Consider the following 16,545-nt stretch of genomic DNA (forward strand, 5'->3'; position numbering starts at 1 on the left):
GGGGCCAGGGCCCATGGAGTGTCCACTTTTTAATTTTTTTAAATATGGTAACCCTAGTCCAGACTCTTCCTCTGGGAGGTTCAGCTTTTTTAAACCTCCAATACCAGAAAGGGAAGTTTTACAGCAGCTGCAGCCTACCTTTATCCCCACCTGGCTGTCCAGGCACAGCCTGAAGTTTGAAGAGTTGGTATTGTGAGGGAGCATGGAACCTCATTTCCTTTCTAACCTCCTACGATAGACAGGGGAGAGCCACTCCCTTATCCATCCACCTGCACAACAGTTAGGAGAAACTGCCAGCAGTTAGGAGTTTTGGATGCAGTGATCATATTTGCATACACACATTGCATATTTAGGCATCCAGCTGTATGACTGGCACACACAAATCGATGCCTGTTTTATATATGCATGCATGATAATTATATATGGAAAATATAAAACAACTTTTTGAAAATTTGAGCCTTAATATTTGGTCTGAACAGATGCTATGCAAAGATTTTTACTGCATCTCAATGCAGCATCCCTGCTCTTCCAACCCAGTCCTGGGGCCTATCTAACGCTACCAATTCTGTAGTGGGTTTGGAACGTGGTCAGATGTTCACAAGAGGTTGGCTGCTCTTTTTAACTACACATGTCTGGAAGTTTTAGCATCTCCTGTTTCAATAAATGAGTGCTTAACATATTTGCAGCAGCAAACTACACACCAGAAGATGGGACTGGTATTGTGAGATGGTGCTTTAGCTGGGTGATAAGCAGCCAGGGGATGACAGCCCCATCTGTCCCTGATATTAAAGCTATACATTACTGTCTGTGATGTTTGGGGAGGGGATGATTATTTTTGTAATTAACAGGATGTTCTTTCTATCTGTTTCTTCTTGTCTCTCTCTTTTAGTCCACAACAGTAATCATCCCTTTTTATTCCCAGCACAGTGATTTGTAAGTCATCTTAGCAAATGGCTGAAAATAGCCTCTGGCAGTGAATAATAATGACCAATATACTCTCTATTATTATTATTTTTCCTCTGTAGAGTTCAGCTGGCTTGGGCAGGCTGAGCTGTGTGCTCTCCTTGCTAACGTCCCCCTCAGAGCAGCATTTGGTTTGCTGCTTAATGCTGCTCTCCTAATGCAGTCTCACATGGATCTATAAACGACACAATGAGGACTTGAATATTCCCAGCCTTTTTCAGGCTCAGTCACCCGTGCTTTAGTACAGAAGTCGCTACCTGCAGGTGAGCAGGCTGCAGCTGGTCTCCTCTGAACCCAGCAGCTTTTGCTTCTGTTTTTATTTTAATTTCAATTTAAAGCAAGGGAAGCAGGAAAGGAAGAGAAGGGGGGAAAGACATATCATGTGCTCTAGCACAGGCAGTCGCAGCAGCAGCAGCAAGTCATTAAGTCAGACTGCACCATTTTATTCTCACCCTGCATAGAGGTGATGCTGGAAACTGGAAGGAGCTGTCCACCCTTTTCTCCACTTGATGGTTACACAGAGGTGGCTTCTTCCTGGCTCTAGTCAGAAGAGACAGTCTGTCTGGAGGAGTCCCAAAACACCTTCCTAATTTGGTGATGTGTGTTTAAAGGATGGATTTTTTTCAGCTGATCTGAAGCTTGTCTTCACTGATGACCACAGCAAATGTGAAGTGGTTTCAGGCTGGTATTAGGAGTTCACCTGACTGCTATCTACATGTGTGCGTATGTGTAGCTGTGTGTTTGGCTTTGATTTAGAACATGTTTATATTGTGCTGACTTACGAGTGCTGCAGAGGCTGTAGCAGAGCTGTGACCTATCACAAGATGCTGAAGGAGGAAGAGTGGATTATACTGTGAATTTTGGCTCACCGGCAGGGTCACTGCGAAACCCCTCCACAAATTGTCTGGATATCCATCTGGTGGATATTGATGCCTTGGAGCTGGTGTTTCCCTTTCCAAAATGGCTCATGCTGCTGCATCTATTAAAAAAGTTCGGGAGGCCGAACTCGATGAGAGGGAGAGAAATCTCGAGAAGGAGAGGAAAAAGCAGCGGAAAATCCCTAGGGAGCGGGTAGATCGGAAACGCAAGGTATGAGGAAAAATTCCCACCCACACCTTTCCCTCTCTATGGAGGGCATGGACACAGGTGTCTGCAGCAGCACTTGTAATACTCTCTCCTTTGCCTTTCTCGGTATCCTATTTCCCATTTGCCTCCTTCCCCATCATTTCTGCACTCAGCCTGCACCTAGGCTAGCTGCAATGAGATGAAAGTGCTACCAGACATGGCAGCCCATAGCCACATAGATACATGCAAGTAAAGATGGCCAGGGGCACTAATATTGCCTTCCTTCCTCAATCCCCCAAAGATCTGGAGCTCTGTTTCATCATTCAGGGACCAGGTGTTTCATGTCTCCAGCTGATCTGAAGCAGTTGTCAGGGAGGGGGCGGGTGTTGATTTTGTGCTTTGCAGTATTAAGGTGCATTTTGTGCTTTGTGATATCCCTTCCCCCCCTTTCCTTCCTATTTTCAATCCAGGCCTCTTAAATTATTAGCATACAGCATTTTCATCAAAGCTGGATGCTACATACAGACTCTGTTCCAGTGCTGGATCTATAGGCTGGGTTGTTATTCAATCAGGCATCAGTAACTAATACTGTTTCAAGCTGTAATTCAGTATATTTACACTGTATACTGCAAGTGTATTTTTTTTAGCTTTGGTTTAAAACACAAGTCTGCAGTCTGTCGTTTTCTCTTCTGCTGCTGATGAACTGTGGGAAATAGCTTTGGCTACTTTTATTTCTGATTTTGGAAGGTTTCTATCAATTCATAATTAGATACTGTTATTCTTAAAAACTGTATTAGAAATGAGGAGCTAGTCTTAATTGATTGCATCCCCCTCCCCCCAAACCAGCAACCCAGAATAAAAGATACAGGTACACGATTTATTTGCCAGATCATTGTATAGTTTACAACAAAGATGCAACATTTTACCAGTGTGAGAAAAAATAGCAAGAATTGAGATTTATGTACCTTAACAAGCTGTTGTTAAAGATGCCTTTAGGACTAAATTGCACTGAGGATGCACCTGCTATCAGTCTTTTCTTGACCATTATTCTTTTCCTGCCATATCAGAAATCTCTAGCTTATTGTTGTGTGCATTTTAACACATTTCTGACATTACCTTTTGATCCATTCCTAAATAAATTGCTTACTGCATAGTACACGAGATGGATAATTTTCTCCCTTTCTTTTTGTATTGCATTTCATGTATATTCTCTTGAGACCCACAGGTTTGTCAATAAAAGGCAAAAAAATAGGATCTTGCAGTACTACATTTTAATTTACAGCTCCTTTTAGCAACGCTTTGGAGTTCCAAACCCATCTATTCCAGTGGCCTAGCTGAGAACTTTGGAATTCATCTTATTTCCATATCATTAAGTAGTGGGATGATTTTTTTCCGACTGCCTGCATTAAAATAAATAAATCAAATTACTAGGCTGCTTGCTATCTTATGGGAGCACTGATATGTTCTCTCTGGATTTTAAAAGGCTTTGTTTAAAGAGTTCATTAAGTTGCATTAGAATTCTTTTTATCATCAGGAATGTCATTTCTAATACACGTAGTGTTTGGATGCCTTGAACAGAGCCGCTTGGGGCAGACTGTGATTATTTTACTAATCCCCTAAATGGGACACTACAGCATAAGGTATTTTTTATGATCACATTTTTGATTGTGGAAATTCCTGAAAAATAGCATTCTTTCTCTGCTGGGAGGGGGTGTTTGTCCTTGTTGGAGGGCCTATACAGGTATACCCATTGCTCACACGCATTCATGCACGTACATGGCCAGAACATCAGTCATTTTCACTGATTTGCCTTTCAAAAAGCTTCCCAGGTCTGTACATTTGTTTGTTTCAAACATGATTACTATGACCTTAATTAAAGCTGGACAGAATTAAAGCTGACCTTCCTTTCCCAGAGTGCCGCATAACCCTGATTGGAACCAGGCAGACTCAGGGCTGTCCGTGTGTTTATAACATGGTAATAGAGTTGCTTGATCAGATTTTCATATCTCAGAAGCAGCAGTAGGTCTTTGCTTGGGAACTATGGGAAATACCAAGCTGCTGTTTGCTTTTGTTCCGTGTTAATATTCAGCCACTGACCTCACTTCTGTCTCCCTTCTACTGCAGCTGCACACTTGCTGTTACATAAATAGCTGCTTAGGATGCACAACAAACTTGTGTTCAAATGGAGTGGGTGTGGCTTAGATTAACAAATATCTTTTTCTTGTTCTTTTTGTGTGAGATACATAATAGCAGAAGCATGATGTGCTATGCTGTGTGTATATGATGTATGGTATATAATAGATATGTATGCATTTAAATTGATGAAGGAATACAAATCCCTCTACTGCAAAGTGATGAGCATGTCCTGCCATGTGATGAGCCCCCTCAGTTCCCTTCACTGGGAGATGAAAGCCATCAGCATATTGCAGGTCAGGCCAATAATGGCTACAAATAAACGAGTGGTGCTTGATTACTCTCTAGCATCTGGTGCTCTACTAAGGCGGGGGATACTGTTCTAGCTTCACTATCTATTTAAATTCCATTTTGTCGGGTTGGCTGGATTTTGAGTACAACGGGGGTCCATTTTGTTTGTGGAATCAGTAGTGGGAGTGAGAATATGATGATAATGAGGTGTTGGAAACTCTCTCTCAAATATCTCCTTTAAAGATCTGTTGTATACTGTGTATGTGGGCAGTGCTCCGTTGGCCCAGAAGGGAATTTCTCTTACTTTCTCACTGGCCCTGAAGCTTCCTGATTTTGCCAGAGGAGCAGGATAAGGTTGACTAATTTAGCCCTCCCCTGCTACCAGGACATGGGGTCTTTACTACTTTACTGTACTTCCCCTATCTTCCAGACTACTTCAAGGTATGTGTTGTTTGCTGCTTTACTCCGTCCATAGTCTTTTAATTTTTGGTGGGGGCGGGGAGGAAGGGAGGTGTGTTGCATCCTGCTCCTCCTCTTCTCCTGAAGAGTGGTAGTGCCTGCTACTGCTTATAAGTTTCCGTAGTAGCAGCTGTGTAAAATGATATCAGTCCTCTGTTTCACCAGTGTTTACAGGGCTCTGAATAGCAGCGGTGAAACCAACCAGAATCTTCTTAATTTCACTTTTGCTGTAGCTTGACATAGATGTGAACAATAACAGAGGCTCTGGAACTATCTGCCTGCAGAATCAGGAAGATGATATTGCATCAGTGTTCACACTTCCTGTAGTTCTTGTTTGAAGGCTTTCTTCACAATCATTGAGCTAGAATGTTAATTTTGAAGGAACTGAAGCTTTTAATTCTTTAGAAATTGATGGGTTAGGCCCCATCTCCACTCACTGGAAGAAACCTCCCATTTACCACTCTCAAACAGGTGAAAAGATCCCCCCCCCCCGACGAATCTACTTCTGTGCATTCTGCTTATCAGTTCTGGGCCTGATTCTCCTCTCAGTTGTACCAATTTTACCCTGGTTTAGCTGCAATGACGCTCAGATTTACTCTTGCTTTACAGTAATGTAACTGAGAGAATCAGATTTCTCAGGGTCCGTCTGTATATAAAAAGAGTAGATAAGTAGAGCCCAATTCTGCTCTCCTTGTAGTCATATGGAAACTTTTCAGTTTGATATATACAGTTCTTATGTATAATATAATCACAGATATTGGTATATGCAAATACAGTATAAAATATAGATAGTCAAACATGAAAAAGACAACACACAATAGAGTACATGGTTATATTGGCTACCTGAATGTCTCAGGTGCATTAAAAGCTCAAAGCCATAACAGGTAATATCTGTTATTGGACCAACTTCTCTTGGTGAGAGAGACAAGCTTTTGACACAGCTACAATGTCTAAATCCTATTTTCAGAGGTGTCTTAGGCCCTTAACATCCTAAGTCCCATTCACTTTCAATAAGACTTAGGGCTAGTCTACACTGACAACGCTAAAGCGCTTTAATGTGGCTTGTATAGTCACAGCAGAGCGCTGGGAGAGAGCTCTCCCAGTGCTCTAAAAATCCCACCTCCATGAGAGGCGTAGCTACCAGTGCTGGAAGCATGGCTCCCAGCGCTGGTACACTGTCTACACTGGTGCTTGACAACGCTGAAAATTGCTGCGCTCAGGGGGGTGTTTTTTCACACCCCTGAGCAAGAAAGTTGCAGCACTGTAAATTGCCAGTGTAGACAAGCCCTTATGCACTTTTGAAAATTTTACCACAGGTCCTTATTTTGAAGTGTTTACATTATTGTGCCTTTCATCCAAAGTTCTCAAAGAATCTGCAATCATTAAGGCTGTGTCTATACTGCTTTACCATTTGGACTACAAGGGTGTGAATAGCAGTGTGCACCAAAGTCCTGTACTGCATCTCCACTGTCTGGGCACTGCGGGCGTGAACTAAAAGGTTCCCAGTTTGCATTAATGTAGTTCTGTTTGAAAAGGATTACAGTCATGTGAACTAGGAACCTTTTAGTTTGCACCCGCAGTGTCCATCCTGGTAGGGTGACCAGATGTCCCGATTTTATAGGGACAGTCCCGATCTGTGGGTCTTTTTCTTATATAGGCTTCTATTACCCTCCACCCCCATCCTGGTTTTTCACACTTGCTGTCTGGTCACCCTACATCCTGGAGAGTTACAGTACAGCACTTTGTACTAACTGCTGCTCACACTCCTATAGTTTGAATTGCAAAGCAGTATGTGTAGACAAGCCCTAAGCCTCACAGTGCTTTTGCAAGATAGGTAAATATGATCCCCATTTTATAGAAGGCAATCTGTCCCTGGCATTAACCACTACACAATACTCAGCCATCTGTCTCATTCACATTCCCCTGTCCATGTATAATACATTTGAAGGCATTCAGAACGTCCTGCTTTCTCACATTCCAAGCAGTTCTATTTTTCCGTAGGTGTTGTCTGAAGCAGATTTCCTTATGCCACACTGTTGGAGGGGGGAAAAACACTTTATACTGTACAAATATAATAGTTGATCTGATTAAAAAATATACCTCCAAAAGGCCACCTATAATGGTTCTGCTGACCTGCATGACTTTGACAACCTATCCTAACATCTTCTAAGGCAGCTGGAACATCCACTTCTTTTCAGTCAAAGAAAGGGAAATGAAACAGAAGTATCTCAATGGTCCTGTCTGCTACCACCTTCAATACCCTAAGGGATGTAAAAACTCCCATTCTACTGCTGCTAGCCAATACACACAGAAGGACAAAGACAGAGGTAGAATCAAAGTTCTGCTGCTGTCAGCTAACTTCAGAAGATGTGTGCGTGCAGCAGAATTTAGCACCAGGTAAGTAGTCATATAGTCCCCTGAATATTTGCTGAAGACAGTAGCCTTGAATTTCCTAGCATTCGCTGCTTTCCCTCAGTATCAAGGAGTAAAGAACATACTTTCCCTTCATTAAACTCCTGGCATGGTGCAATTTTCTAAACTGCAGAGAGAAATCGTGTTTCATGAAAAGCATGTGACCGGAGGGTTTGGAAGGTAATGCACTTATCGAACGCTATGCTTAGAAAATCATGGTTCTTCTTCGAGAGATGGTCCCTATTGAATTCTACTGAGGGTTATGTGCATGCTTCTGGAGCCAGAGCTTTTCAAAGTAGTAGTGTCTGTTGGTCCTTGCATGTGCCTTTGCATTGCCTTGTGGTTTCGCCTGTGACAATAAAGGGTGAGGCGGACTGACCATGTCTTCAGTTCCTTCTCACTGCTCCATGGTCTGAGTCAGAGCTGCTGGTTGTTTTCATCCAAGGTGACACACTTTCCAAACTTCCCAGATAAACTTTTTATTCGTGTACGTAATTGGGATTTTACTGGTTTTGTAGTTTTAGTGTTTGTAGTAATTTGTGTAGGGTTAAAGATTTTGCAACGCCACTTTGGTGGTTTTTCGCCAATCTACTATCCCCTCCCCCCACACCTGTGTCTGTGTCTGGATTATGCCGAAGAAGCTGGGATTCAAGGTCTGCCCTTCCTGCCCTTGATAGGTTTTTGAGGTTTAGGAACTCGCTGGGCCAGGAAAATGGTCACTTGTTATGTGATGTATAGGCTTCATCCTGGGAATGGTCAGGAAATAGCTCAGTCTCTCTGGAAAGGGCCTGCATTGCCAGACTTTACTGTAAGGGTGTGCATGGCAGTGGATAGTGCCCAATTAATGAATTCCCCAGCATTCTCGGAAAGGGAAGAGAGATTCAGAATGAGATGGCAGCCTGGGGGAGAAATATACTTCAGGGAGAGATCTGGGGGTAGGGCTTTCCTCCTTGTTCCTCAGGGTCTTGGCTCATGTAAGACAAGATGCTATTGCCTCTCACGCAGTGTGGTAAGCTGCCTTGTTGATTTGTTTCGGACTTGTGTTTAGCTCTGAAAAGAGAAGTGACTTTTCATCATTTTCAGCAAAACACAGTTCCCATATGTCTGAACCTTTCTCAGGCACCAGGGTCCTCGTTGGACTAACCCTGTTTGGGCTGGTCTGTTGTGGCATTTACTATGTGTTTTTTTCCCTCCAGATCAGTGACTGTATCTTCTATGTGTCAATGTTCAGTTGATGACCACAACAAACTTCCTTTCTATTCCATAGGTTTCCAAGGGGTTCAACTGCTTTGTCAGGAGGAAAAAGCTTTTGGTGTTTAATACCTGATAAAAAAAATAGTAATATATTTTTATTTAGATGGCACCATGCTTTAAGGCCTTTGAGCTCATAACTGTTTATTATATACTACTTGTTATTGACTTAATATCTGCAATGTATATGGCATATTACTGCCATATAGGAGGGCAACAAAATTAGGCAGACCAAACATAAACAGCTAAGTTTCAGGTAAGAGAAAGGGAGGAGACAGTGTCAGACAGGAAATCTAAGTTGAAGAACTAAGTGAAAAACATAACACTGCCATCAGCATCATCCTGGAAAAGGAAACAAGGCCCAATACAGTATAGAAATGGCATAAAACCAGGTCGGGAGAATGAGATTGACCTTTTCTGTTCCCCTCAAACTATATAAAATAAAAAACAATGAAGTATTGGGCTTTGTCTGAGAGGATTCTGTGTGTATATAATAGACCATTAAGGAACACACAGTGGCTATCCGTGCTTAAATGTATAATAAAGTCAAGTAGTAGTATTGCTTTATATTAGTTTTTTTTTCCATGAGAATTTCATGTTGTCTTTAACAGTTAAACTAGGAATAATACACACAACATCAAGAAATAATAAAAGCCAAGGAATGTAGTTAAGGCTGACGATTACTAATTCCCTTGACTATGAAGGAAAAGGAAGCAATTTCCACTTCCATTTGGAATTTCCTGGCCTTTTTATTACCTTTTTATTGGTTTATAGTCCAACCATAGCAGTATTTATATGCAGTTTTAAAATTTAATTTCCTTGGCTATTTTTTAAAGATAAGTTTCATTCTATTGTGACAGGAACATAAATATATGTAGACAGTGTTTTTTTTTTTTTTTTTCAAGATACACATCTATCCAAGTGAACTACTGGTCTCTTGGATAAATATGCATTTATACATCTTTTAAAATTAAATTACTACATATTCAGGCTCCTTCAGGAAGTTTTGTGGCAGTGTGAAAGTTTGCAATAGACTGGACACTCTATTCACTAATGATATCAGGGCCCTGCTATTGAACCCAGGCCTGCCAGGTTCTTAGGCGAAAACCATAGCCGCTATGCCAGGGCAATGCACTGAACTGGAGCGCCTGACCAACAGCCTTAGAGCTAAAGGCCTACATGCCCACAGCAGCCATGTCCCAGCCCCTGATTGGAGGGACAGGCAGCACTGTCATTGGTACTTGAACTATATAAAGACCCCAGCAGGAAGAGGAAGCTGTCTGAGCAAGAGGCCAGTACTGCTGGTTGCTCCTCAGATGGCTATGCCTTCCTTTTGGGGCCGCTTATGACCCTCCCTTGTTGCCTTGCTGCCTCGTCTGACCTTGCCTCCCCAGCTCACTGACCCAGCCCATTGGATTGGATATTTTGGCTATTGAAACCTTGTTAGAACTCTGACCACTGCCCTGGACTGCCTCTGATATGGACAGACCTGCCTGCTACCCGCGCACATGAAAGTACTGCTCTAGATTGCCTCCTAGCCTGCTTCGGTCACCAGTTATTACAAATGTCTAGATTGTACCTTTGCCTTACTTCCAGAAATGGTTCTAGAGCCAGGCGAGTAGGGTGATAGCCCTGGGCATAAACTTCCAAGGGGTGGTAAACAGCTGTGCAGCTCAGCTTCCCCCCCCCCCTCCATTCTTGATTGACTATCTTTTGGGGGGGGGGGGTGTTCTCTGCTAGCGTGCTTATTTGGCTGAGTATGGGAGTGAGGCCTCACACCACATCTTTTCTTGGCTGAGTAAGACATACTTGGGCTTAGGGGCCAGGTAAGTGTGGAGTACAACCTCTGCTCTCTGATACTTTGTTCGATAATGGGTGGTGGGGAAGAGCCAGAAGTAGCCATATCCTTGCTCCCCCCCCCCTTCCTACTACTGTGGGAAGGCATGGAGGAGAAGTAAGCTGCACCCTTTTACAAGGGTTGCAATGACTCCCCCCACACTATTCTCAAAGCAAGAGGGGAGCAAGGGAGGAATTGTGCCTCGGGGGGTGTCTGAGTGATGAAGTCTCCCAGAGATTCTGGTGCTGCTCAAGCACCACTCCTTTCTTATAGCTGGACCTAAAGTCATAATCTAGCCGTTAAGGTGTAAAATGGCACAAATATCTAGAACCGGCTCTATATTTCATGATTTTACTGCAGCGGCACTCAGGCTCATGGCTTCGTTGTGCTGGGCACTGTACAGAGGAAAAACTGTCCTTCCCCTGAGGAGTTGACTCTATTGTTTTTTGCAATGATGATATCCAATTGAATAATATGCCTTCAAATTTTGTTGCAGGATTGTTCCATAGTGTTAATTGCTTCCATAGAGAAATATTAGCCAGGAAAGAGTTGACTAATGGAGTCCAAATTTTCCACTCGTGTTAATTTCTTTTCAGTAAAGGGAACTTTTGCTATAATGTTACTTTATAAAAAAGAGCCATCAAAAGAGGGAAAACAGGCAATGCATTTCTTGCACCTGGTGTCCCAATCCATTCAGGGGCCTCTTTGCAATAGTTTTACAAATATGGATTCCACTTCAGTAGCTACAAGGTGGTCAAGAGTTGAAGAGAGGAAATTTTAAACCTATACAAGAGGCATTCCTTGTAACCTTTTTTGTTTTGTTTTTAAACTGCCTTAGCAGAAGTCTTGTAGTGGTAGCATTGTAAGCCAGATTCTACACTGCCAGAGAGAAGCATCATTGGAAGAAGGTTTATTTCATGCAATTTTTCATCAGACATTTTGAAACCATATTAGGAATGAAGTTTCTCCACCTCATAGCTAACCAATCAAATAGTAAATAATGTTCTGCAGTGTTAACTGAATAATATGAATCCATATAGTTGTTAATGTTCTATGGACCTTGAGAGATCACAAGGTCCTGGTATACATCTGACAATAAAGAGGGCTTCAGGAGCTCAGAATCTATCAATTGTGTGTTTGAACACAACATGTAGGAAAGCCATTTTGTTCATAAAAGCGGTGATTTGGAGTCTGAAAAATGTGATTGTTTTTTAATACATATTTTAAGTTGATAGCACCCTTCACTAAGAAAATACTTGAACGTGTCTTCTCTATTCCTCAGTGAACACAGGTGTATTGAAAACAGTACTATTTGTATACAAAGTGAGGAGTTGTCCCCTAGCTAAATTGTTTACTGTGTCTTTTTAAAACAGTCTGGCAATATTTTATTACTATTGCACATTGGAACAAAACCATTTTAGTGTAAATGCAATAATTGAATGTGTTGTTCTGCGTAGTTTATGTCAATGAGATCTACACGGTCATCCCCACCAGCCTCCGGTCATATTCCAATACCCAAATGCAAGTTTAGATACGAATGTCCATTAGTGCACACAAAATGACACTAAAAATAGCTTAGAGAATAGGACTGCACTGGGGATAAATCTGCTATCAATAATTAAGTGTTCTACTTTCTAACGTAATTGAAACCTTTCACCTTGAAATATATTTCTTTACTCCTTTCTAATGATCATTTAGGACTTGTTTCTAAATAGACACCTCAACTTGCAGTCTTTGCTTAGGGAAATTTCTGTGACATCATTGGGAGTTGTCTGTGATGGGATTGGAAGATCATCCCCGTAAATTTCTTACCACTGACTTCATGAATTAAGTGATTTTGTTTTTCTTTTTTTTTATTGATTGTGAAGATATTTTACTCTACCTTACTTTTTTCTCCTATCTAACAGCTAACATTCTCTAATTCCTGAAATAATTTTTTAATATTTAATCAGATATTCTGCCTTTGTTATATGCTTGTGGCCAACCACATCCAGACTGATTTTTTAAAGTTAGCTTTTTACAATTTTATTTTAACACAACTCTAGAGCTAAATGATTTAAAGTCAATTACTTACTTGACTCATTTAGCCTCTTTGCTCACAAATTATCTGAGCAGCTTACAATTTATTAAATAATTTGTTGCTTGAAGCTATTTTCAATAATTCTTGGTCTGTACATGGTTCATGAGGAGTTCTCTTTTGGGCTATTGTCATTCTAAATTCAATCTGTGTTGGTTAGTTTTGTTGAATATGTGATATGACTGGATAAATGTAACTCATGCAGTCTGGTGTCTTATGAGGATATGTACCATTTACAAGTTCAAATATCCCTTTCTGAAAATATATTTTAATATGCATTTATAGGCTTAGGGCCTAACCCAACTCTCATTGTCGTCAACGGAAAGACTGAACTTCCGTGGGAGCTGGATAGGGGCCCTCTGTGAACATTCCTGTCAGTAAACTCATTCACTAGACTATTTACAAAATGGAATCAGACATCGATAAAGCCAATTATTTTTTTGTTTGAGTAAATATTTGCATATGCCTTTCTGAGTTGCTTGTCCATCTCTGTACTATCCAAAAAGAGTGGAAACTAAACCCTACAAACGTGGAAGGCCAAATTTTGCTTCACTTACTAAATCCAATCAGATTGTGCATGTGCTAAGGAGAACAAAATTTGCCAATGTGTGTCCAATATAGAAATGGAAATCACACAGATATAAGTGGAAAGGAACAAGAATAACAACTAGACACTTCCTTTGTGACATAATATACAAGTTGTCTATGCACTTCTATTTCAGAGATTGAGAAATCAAGAAATAGAACTATGAAGATGAGATGATACAGTTAAGGTCAGGAGTCAGGACACACTACTGATATGGGACCAGCTTCTGAGCTTAGTTATATTGTGGCAAATTCACAGAAGTAAATGAATTTATTCTGAGTTTACAGTGGTGTACCTGAGCTAAGTATTGTTGCTGATACAAGGAATGTTTCCCTGTCAGATGATGTAAGTGTTATAAAATATGTTTGTTTGCAGTGTTGTTGTAGCCGTATTGGTCCCAGTGAGTTTATTCATGAGTGGAGTGATTGTCTGGTTTCACCCCATAGTTGACTATGCTCTCCAATGAAAAATGATAAAAGACAAAAACTTTTCACAGAATTTTCTTATGACATTGGATTTATGGCTTATCACAACAATCTGTAACTCACTGACTCCCTCCCCCCCCCTTTTTTTTTTTTTTATTTGTCCTGTGACTTGAATGGTGTCAACAGGCCACTTCACCTTGAATGGTCCCATAACATATGTATTAACTATTTTTGCTAAACAATTTGTTCAACCTTGTATTTAGCTATGACACTCTTAAGTACTTTTCCCAGACTGGAAGAAGAACTCTGTGTAGCTCGAAAGCTTGTCTCTTTCACCTACAGAAGCTGGTCCGATAAAAGATGTTACCTCACCCACCTTGTCTCTCTTATAAAATATTAGCGTGTGTAGTATAATATATAGTGCAAACCCTTACTCACCTGAGAGGTCCCATTTCACTTGAATTAGGCCTGCGTGCACGAGTAACTGTTCACAGATCCTTAGTAGCAATAGTTATATGGATTTTCCCGCAAGGTATGCTCATCCTTAATGGCGAGGTTAAGGGATGGAAAAATGCAGGGAGACATAATTTTGCATATTATAAATTTATAAATAGTTTCACTGTAACAAAAATGTGCCACACTCTGCTGTACACACCAGTATTCAAGTTCCTATATGGTGAGTAGCTCAGAGTGTATTTAGGAAGAACCAATAAAGGTTAAACCACTGAAATACCATTGAGGGACCATAATGACAACCCCCCCTGTGCTATCCTAGATTTAGTAATGCAGGCTTAGTGTTAATTATTTATTGTTTCTTGCTCATGCTATGCCAGGATGTCTAATAAAGACATGTCACTTTTTGAAACCACTGAAGCTGACAATGTAATAGAAAACTTGAATGGATAAAAGGGCAGTTAACCCTGCTGCTCTTTTCAAGCCAAGGTTTAAACAGGAATGGATCGGCTTTGTTCAGCATGCTTGCTAGGGTTTTCTGTGGCCACTGAAGCAGCGGAGCTGAGGTTGAGGTGGGGGGAGATGGGGAGAGTGAAGAGAAGGGTCAGAAAGAAATTGCACTATGTTGATATTACTGCAATCAACTTGCATCAAAGAGAGTAACTGCAAGTTACCTAACACCTGAGCCTACTGTTCCGATGAGCTGATTGAGAATATGGTTTGCTCAATAAGCATTTTCCATCTGCTACTGAAGAATGTGGGAGTAGCACGGTTAGAAACAAGATACTGAACTTGATAGACCAGTGGTCTGCCCCAGTGTGAGAGTTGTACACTGCAGTAAACTAAAAGGAATTGTGATTAGCATGTAAAATTATGTTGATGTTTAAGCTCTGGCAGAAGGAAAAATATCCCACTTTCAAATGATGTCTATGTAAATTTCTGTTTATATGTTGCTGCTTAAAATGTGGTTTGATACATTTTGGACATTTGTATGCAGAGGAGACATAGTGTGGTATGAGAAATTTAAAGGTGCTTTTATTTAGATTGGTAGTGACATTATTTGCAACCAATGCTGCAGGAGCATCAATAATGCAAGTAAATTCAAAGAACTGATTTGAGCTTGAGCACTTCGAAATAATTGATATGCCAGGCTGTTGAGAACAGTGCAGATGCTCTGGTTTTAATGGTTGTGGTAGTCAGGGTCCAGACACCCCAAGGGGAAAACCGGGGCATCTGAACCCCAATGAATAAACAGTTAAAACAACTGGTTGTATACAATATTTTTGTGTATAAATATACATCAGGTAAAGGCTTCTATGACAGCTTGTAAGGTTCTGAACTTAATGGTCATTAGGAGATATGTTTACAGGTTATGGTTGTGAATGTATGCATGTATATATGTGTAGAACATTGTAATTGTAACTAGGAAGCTACTACTGCATCAACTAATAGCAGTGTGGGAAAGCAATCAGGCAAGGAGTGGCAGCTCCCAGGTTAGTTGTGTACATAAACTAACACCACGCACCTAGCATTGTACAACCCAGGGAAAGACAATGGTGGACCATTAAAGTTAATGGAAAGACTTTGAAATTGAAAAGAAAACCCTGGTTTTGGAAAACTAAGGAAGGAGGATAGGTCCATCAATGGCTATTAGCCAAGATAGTCAAGGAGGCAACCCCACCTTCTGGGTGTCCCTAGCCTCTAACTGCCATAAGCTAGGAGTGGACAACAGGGGATGGATCACTCGATAATTGCCTGTTCTGTTAATACCTTCTGAAGCATGTGGCACTGGCCACTGCCAGAGACAGGATACTGGGCTAAATGGACCATTGGTCTGAACTAGTGTGGCTGTTCTTAAGGAGTTTCCCCTGCTCTGTGTAACCATGAACTACTATAGTCTTGAGAGAAGGGGGTGGAGGGGAATGCCCACAAACCATGTTAAAAGGGAAGAAGGTGAAGTGAAGACCAGAATCTAAGCAGGATGCTGTCTGTGAAACACTGGATCCCCTCTGGGGCAGAGGGCACTCTGGAAAACTATTAAGAGATAATAGTTGTTTGCAGTGATGTTGCAACTGTGTTGGTCCTGGGATTTTAGAGAGATAAAGTGGGGGAGGTAATATTTTTTTGTGGGAGAACTTTAGTTGGTGAGAGATCCAAACTTCCGAGCTTACACAGAGCTCTTCATCAGCTCTTTGTAAGCTTGAAAGCTTGCCTCTTTCACCAATAGAAGTTGGTCCACTAAGATATTATCTCACTCACATTGTCTCTCTCTGAGGCCTGGTCTACACTGGGGGGAGGGAAGGGGAGGCGTGTCAATCTAAGTTACCCAACTTCAGCTATGTGAATAATGTAGCTGAAGTTGATGTACTTAGATCTACTTACCACTGTCTTCACTGCGTTAGGTCGACTGCTGATGCTCCCCCGTCGATTTCACCTATGCTTCTCACTCGGGTGGAGTACCGGAGTCGACGGGAGAGCTCTTGGTGGTCAATTTATTGTGTCTTCACTAGATGTGATAAATCGACCCATGATGGATTGACTGCTTTGGAGGTAAGTGTAGACATGTACTAAGAGGCAATAGCTAACTTGTTAG

At 41.3% G+C, this 16,545-nt stretch overlaps 1 protein-coding gene across 25 annotated transcripts in view; it reads left to right on the forward strand.

The window, feature by feature from the left end:
- ANK2 (ankyrin 2) overlaps positions 1–16,545 on the forward strand; it is a 584,612-nt gene that overhangs the window by 297,223 nt on the left and 270,844 nt on the right. For 4 of the 25 annotated variants that reach the window (XM_034771778.1, XM_034771775.1, XM_034771780.1 and 1 more), the window contains exon 1: positions 1,397–2,052. The exons of 19 other annotated variants lie outside the window; for them this stretch is intronic. In XM_034771778.1, coding sequence (XP_034627669.1) covers positions 1,924–2,052 — 129 coding nt within the window. In that variant the 5' untranslated portion in view covers positions 1,397–1,923. Of the gene's footprint in view, positions 1–1,333; positions 2,053–16,545 lie in introns of those variants that run through there. 2 more of the 25 variants (XM_034771763.1, XM_034771788.1) reach the window with 2 other exon arrangements.

This window comes from Trachemys scripta, chromosome 5 (genome assembly GCF_013100865.1).
Source record: "Trachemys scripta elegans isolate TJP31775 chromosome 5, CAS_Tse_1.0, whole genome shotgun sequence".
Lineage (NCBI taxonomy): Eukaryota > Metazoa > Chordata > Testudines > Emydidae > Trachemys > Trachemys scripta.